Source organism: Grampus griseus (assembly GCF_964374135.1).
Source record: "Grampus griseus genome assembly, chromosome: 6".
NCBI lineage: Eukaryota > Metazoa > Chordata > Mammalia > Artiodactyla > Delphinidae > Grampus > Grampus griseus.
In genome coordinates this window covers 14,030,798-14,037,461 of record NC_139000.1, presented here as the reverse complement: position 1 = coordinate 14,037,461, position 6,664 = coordinate 14,030,798, and the positions used below count along the sequence as shown (strand labels likewise).

Below are 6,664 nucleotides of genomic sequence, written 5' to 3'. Positions count from 1 at the left end.
GTGCCGAGGGCGCCCCGGGCACCCTGGCCACACCACGTGGCATCGTTCCTCTCTGGACACTGGGTGGCTCAGCACAGAGCTCAGGCGACCTCTGAGGGCCACGCCAGTCCCAAGACCCCCAGGCTGTCCCGGGCTTTAGGCTCTGCACAAAATAACGGCATCACCAGGTTGAATGAGTCGTTAAGTGAGCATCTTCCAGCTGCGGGGCTGGCTGAGCACCAAGCAAATCCAGGGGAGGCGGCGGGGGGAACGCGAGCCCACCCCCGGGCCTGAGAGTAATGCCTCAGCTCCGCGCCGGCCCCGGACGTGAGAGGCCCGGCGTCTGGAAGCTCCTACCCTATCTGACAACAACTCCACGCCAATCTTAAGGTGAAAGATAGGCCTCCTTTGGCCAGACAGCCCTTCTCCCCTCAGTAAGCGGGAACCACGCTTGAAACAAAGAGACAGGACGAGCTAAGTGGGGAACCACGAGCTTTATTGGCTGGAAGTTCTCCTCAGGAGCCTGGCCTGCTGGGACTGGACGTTCCAGGATGGGCACTCCCGGGCCTAAGCTAGGAGAAGGGGGGGAAAAAATGAGAATTTTAGGTCCCACGGAGGGTCTCTGGAGTAAGATTACTGACAGGATTAATGGTGAGAATGCTATTCTGAAACTACGTTCAAAGACATACTGTTTGATCAGTAAATATTTATAGAACCAGATGATAATGAAATATTTATCAAACGCCTACTATGGGCCAGGCATCGTCTGCTGTATTTCTCACTGGTAAGAAACAGCACACCAATAATTAGAACAACCATCAACAACACGGCATGATGAAACGAAACTTCCCGTGCGCTGCTGGCAGAAAAATACAAGTGACAGAGAACACGTGACCGGGTTTCACCTGCAACTTCGTTTTTCAAAAGAAGTCATTGCCAGCCCCACACCCATTCCCATCCCCCAAATGGCTTTCTCAAAGGGGCATCACCTCCAGGTTTCCTCTGGCCTTCCGAAGGATTTTGTGCGTAACGACCACTAAGGAAAGAGCAAAGAACGGGATGATTAGACATAGATGCCCAGGAAGACAGTGTAAAAGCCAAACGCAGGGAGGAGCCCCCAAGCCCCACATGGTTCAGGCGTGTGGTCAGCTCTGTAGCATCCAGACCCAGATGTGTAAGGCCCCACCTGCCCCATCACACATCCCAGCATCAAATAACCCATCAGAGAGGGTGGACCAGAGACCCCTCCTCAAGTCCAGGCTAAGCCACAACCTCAGCGATACTAGAAGGCAGAGAGCGACACCACGTTATAGACGGAAACTGAGGCTCTGCAGGGCCAGTGGGACCCCCAGGGCCCGCCTCTGCGGGCTGGGCTCGTGGTGCCGGGCAGGGGAGAGGCCTGCACCTGACTAGGGCCCCTCAGCCCCCCAGAGAAGCAGCGCTGGGAAGGGGGTGCGCCCGCTCCAAGCAAACCCACACGTGAAGGCCAAGTCGGGGGTCGGGGGCACAGCAGTCCTGGGAGCGGGGGCCTGATGGTGGGGAGGAGGACCGAACCGTGGGTGTCTCTCTCCTGAGCTGCCCTCCAGTGGCCCCCTGGGCCAGGCACACTCTACCTGGACAGCAGCGGGCGGGGCGGGATGATCTCACAGGTCCCTGTGATCTGACTGATGCCCTCCGAGCTGCGTGAGGCAGATCCCCAGCGCATCAGAACCCACGGGGGGGGGGGGGGGGGAGTGCCCGCTTTCAGGGCAGCAACTGTAAAGCAAGGTGGCTTCTTCCCTCAGTCCGTGTCTTGTCCAACAAACACCAGCAGCAGCAGGAATGCCGCCACTGAGGGGAGATCGGCCCGATAAGGGATCCACCTTAAACAGGCTTTGGTGATGGCCAGGGACTCCGGCTACCCCCGGGGAGGACACACAGGCTTCTGGAACTGGGCCTTTGGCCAGTGGGGCCCAAGGCTGAGACAGTCTCCCTGTCGGCACACACGGCCCAGCTGCCCAACGGCTTATTCGGAATAGGTGCCGTGTGGTGGCCTTGAGAAAATATTTCTTGCCTCACGAAAATTTCCATCTGGAGGCAACGAAGTCTGTTTGCAATCTGTGACACCGCGGGAGGGGACAGATGGTGTGGGCTTTGTTTTTAACTGGGCAAAGTGAATTTCAGAGGTGCCCACTGCCTCTCTGTGCCCTTCCCCAGCCCCACGCCGCAGGGCAGACATTCTTAAGCTGGGCCCAAGGCTATGTGTTGGAGCGCCCTAAATCCTCAGAAACCACGTGCAAATCTCTGTGTGTACAAGGATGCGTGCACCTTCTGGGGAGAGACATCCCCTCTCCTGAGGTTCGCCAAGGAGCCTGTGACCCAGAAAAGATTCGGTACCATGGCTGTGGAGGTTAAAAATAATGTTCAAACAGTACTAAAAGTACGGAACGAGCTAAGTCTCACCTGGCGCAAGTGTGAAGGGGCCCAACGTCTGAACAGCACTGCCCACGTTCAGAGCAAGCAACTCCCACTGAGATGAGAAGCCCGAGGGACAGAGCGGGGAAGAGCCTGTCCCAAATCAAGGCTGGCCCCAGGCAGAGGCGTGACTAGAGCCCAGGTCTGTCTGACTCAGCACCTGCTCTTCCCACCTCAGCAGGGCACTGGCAAGGAAGACACCAGCCTCAGTGGTGTCCAGCGGTGACAGGTGGTTTGCCAGATGTGACCTCAGTGCACACCCCCCAGGGATTCCCGTCTACAGGCGGGAAGTGAAGTGGGCGGTTCCAGGTCACATGGGGAGGGTCTCACAGTCATCCTTTCCCTCCTCTCCCTGCGGACTCTGGGGGGAGCTGGAGTGTTCGCCTTGGCCCAGGCAGGGAGCAGCCCCAGGCCCTTGCTCTTCCTCGTCGCCAGGCGGGGAAGGGAGAGGAGGGGACACTACCCAACTTCCACTCAGTCCCTTAGAGCCAGAGCAGACCCTGGGAGGCTGGCGGGGTTTGGGGAGTTCAAGTCATTTATTCCAGGTCACGCAGGAGAGCGGAGATCTGAGCTGCGCTCACTGACGATGGCAGGCTCAGCGACCCGGGACTCAGGGCTGGGTTCTGTCCTCTGGACCTGCCGTGGTAACTCACCCATCTGAACCTACTTCTGAAATATGCTCACCTGCAAACAGGGGTAACTTCATGTTCCCTGTGACTGCCTGGGACACCGGCTACAGGGCAACGCCAACGCCGAGCGCGCCAGTGTTCCCTGGACCTGGGGGCCGTACAGAAGCCCGCTTCCCACCCCCTCAAGAGCCGCTCCCGGGGCCGGACCCACCTGGCCCGCAGCTACCTCAGGCACGGCCTCGATGGCTCTCCCCACACCCCGCCGCCTCCAGCGCTCCTCTTCTCTGCCAGTGGCTTGAACCCCCAGGCGGAACCCCACGGACACCCACCGGTCTGCCAGGGCCGCCTCCTCACCCCCTCTCAGCCCCGCCCCGCCCCCCGGCCCCTCCGTGCTCAGCCAAGGGGACCTAACACACGACGGACGCCGTGAGCCCCGCGGCTCCTTCTCGGGTCTGGTCCACGAGGCCCCTCGTGACTCAGGGATGTGAGGGCCTGGCCACCCAAGGCCTGGCAGGGCCTGTGCTGCTAGGAGGCTCCGCCGCGCGCACGAGGGCACGGGTGCCGGGGGCTGAAAGCGGGCAGGGGGTTTGCGCCTCTGAAGCCCCCGGGCCAGGGCTGGGGCCACCTTACAAGCGTCATTGGATGTCTCCGGCCTTGCGTTTCCGTGTCTGTCTAGGAGTGTCTTTCTCAAATGGGTGCCCTCCTCTGGATCCCACCGCCCGGCCGCGGGCCCTCCTCACCTGCCTGCACCGGCCGCCAGCAAGCCCTTCTTGACGCAGATGGACAGTCCGCTTGGAGCGGCTCCCACCCGAGGCCTCTCACGCGGCGGCCCCGGTGCCCCAGGCCCCTCCCACCTCCACCTCCCACGGGCAGCTCCAACTCCAGCAACATGAGCTGCTGTCGGCTTTCCTCACAGGCAGTCTCACTCCTTGTCCCTCTGCCCTTGCCCACACTGTCCCCTGTCCACCTGACCAACACCGACTCCTCCTTGAAGACTCAGGTCAGGTGTCTCTTCGTCCAAGAAGGCACCTCCCAGGACAGAGTGACCCCCTCCCCATCCCACCTCAGTGCTCCCCGAGCCCCTACACATATTCCCGTCACTGCACGCCACACACCTGTCTCCCCAGGGAGGTGACAGTCCCTGGCACGGAGCGGCCCCTCCACAGAGGTCTGTTAAGGGAATTCATCTGTCTGGGCGGGTCAGGATGGGTGAAGTATGAAAGGAAACCCATAAGCAGGAGGTGTGAGGACAGCCCAGGGCTGGGGTTTTGGTCCTCAGAGGCAGGCAGTGGTCAGCCGTGGTGGCCGCCGCCCAGCTACTCACGCTGGTCAAAGATGACTTTCTCCTGGCTCTTGCTCAGCTGCAACAGCTGCATGGTGTTTTGCAACTTCTTTTCTTGTTCAAACAATTTTTTGTGTAGTTTGCTGATCTCTGCCTTCAACTCTCCAGTCTAAAGAGAAAGGGAATTAGAAACATGAACACAGAATATAAACGTCAGATCATAGAGGAAGAATTACATAACCACGTAAAAAGTGCTCAACCTTACAAACAAAGGTATCTGAATAAAAACTAGAAGCCTAGTTTTCTAGGCTTGCTCTGCTGGTCAGATGGCGGGGAGGGTGTGGGCAAAGCCCTCTCACAACTGCTGGTGGAGCTGTGCACTGGCACAGCCCAGGTGGAACCACGCCCGGCGAGATGCAGCAGAATGTAAAACGTGCTCAACCCTCTGACCCAGCAATTCTACACTTGGGCATCTACCCCAAGGAATGGTAACGCACGAGAAGACGCCTGCGCACCAGGATGTTCACCTCAGCACTGCTCACAGCAGGACAAAAAAAAAACCACCTGATTTGTTTCAATGGGGATTTAGATAACTCAACTACGGTACTTACATAATATGGAATGATTCTGCAGCTATTAAAAATGATGCCGTAGAACTTCATTTATTGACATTGAAAGATGATCATAATTAGTGACAAAAGTGCCCAGAACAGCTATTGTGCGCCACGCACTCCTGTTCCGTAAAATTGAACACATATATTTCTATCCATAGGTGTGTATATCAAGATGTCTAAGCTATTTGATGAGAGAGACATCACGAAAATGTTTATAGTGTTTTAGTTCTGAGAGATGGGATCTGGAATAATCATTTTCTTAATTTATCAGCATTGAGGGTTTTTTTTCCCAAAAACTATAATGCTGGTATTTTTTTAACGCTTAAATCTTTTTTTTTTAATTGGAGTATAACTGCTTTACAACGTTGTATTAGTGTCTGCTGTACAATGACGTGAATCAGCTGTACGTATACCTACATCCCCTCCCTCTTGGGCCTCCCTCCCTCCCACCCACCTATGTCATCACAGAGCCCTGAGCCGAGCTGCTCGTGCTTTACAGCAGGGTTCCCACTAGCTGTCTACTTTACACAAAGAGAATATAAAGGTATTATTAGGGGAGTATGATCTACTAGGAGAACCTGTGTTGATTTTCCAGAGGTGAGGAGAGTGGATGGGTGGCAGAACTAGAGTCCCCAGACCCCCAAAGTGAACATGTGAACACCACCGCGGCTATCTGAACCAATCTCCACTGAACTAGTTCACGGGGTTAAGGACACTCCCTTTCTCATAAAACACCTGGACTGTGAGATACCCCGGCACAGGCCACCCTGTGCTACACTGAAATACCTCTGCTCCCAAGAGGGGAGATGTTGGGCTGTCAGCTTACGAAGAGCCACTTTAGTTTGTCCCCAGACTTGTTTATGGCTGTTGTACTTGTAATCAGTTATATGATTTAATTAAGTATTAAGTAAACCTATGAATTACGTGTATGAAAAGAGAGAACCGGTTGAATGAAAACTAACATATGTTTCAGGAAACACTTGATAAAGACGAGTCACTAAAAACACCACATTTCTGGCGAATTAGGTGTGGGTGAATAAAAGATGTGGGAGGAACACAGTCTAGAAGGATTCTATAGTCAAATTGCTTTGCAAGTGCCTAAGTTTTTTCTTCATCTTAAAGAAACGGAAATTGGAAGTGACAGACATACATTATGGATATAGTTTATGAAAGAAAGAAGATGTGGAACTTCAATCAGCAGACCCATATTCAAAGAAAAGGCCCTGGCCCTACATCAAAAGAGTGGCAAATGAATGTACATTTAACTGTTTTAAGTTAAACTGAAATGTTTAAGGTATGTATCATTTTTTGATTCCCTACTTTAACCTACTTTTAAGATTAACCAATTGTGTCGGTTACAAGGACTTCAACTGTGCTTCCAAAACAGATCCTAATTTAAACATAAGGTTTTCTTTGATTCTTCCTCAAGCTGAGAGCCCAGAGACTTGTGTTCTGGTGGTGGCTGTAGGGCACACATTCTGGGACAAAGTCACTCTACATTCAGAGCCTTAGGTCCACATCTGTAAAACAGGGATGATGCCTGACCCTCTCGTCACACTGCAGTACAGTGAGACTCAGATGAGAGGATGCCTGAAGACAGGGAGAATGATTATTGCTCACCTCGCCTGGCTAACCTCTATTGCTCTTTCTAAAGTCAGCTCAGGCATGACCCCCTCCAGGTCTCCTTCAGACCCTTCTCTACCAGG

The 6,664-nt window shown here is 54.5% G+C and overlaps 1 protein-coding gene across 4 annotated transcripts in view; it reads right to left on the bottom strand.

Moving 5' to 3' along the window:
- Window positions 1-472: 472 nt before the first annotated feature.
- The window catches only part of CDK5RAP2 (CDK5 regulatory subunit associated protein 2), a 181,749-nt gene continuing 175,557 nt past the window's right edge, over window positions 473-6,664 (bottom strand). For all 4 annotated transcript variants that reach the window (XM_082657379.1, XM_082657380.1, XM_082657382.1 and 1 more), the window contains 3 exons: window positions 4,387-4,513; window positions 969-1,015; window positions 473-551 (listed from right to left, as the gene is read on the bottom strand). In XM_082657379.1, the coding sequence (XP_082513505.1) occupies window positions 495-551; window positions 969-1,015; window positions 4,387-4,513 (231 nt within the window). In that variant the 3' untranslated portion in view covers window positions 473-494. The remainder of the gene's footprint in view (window positions 552-968; window positions 1,016-4,386; window positions 4,514-6,664) is intronic.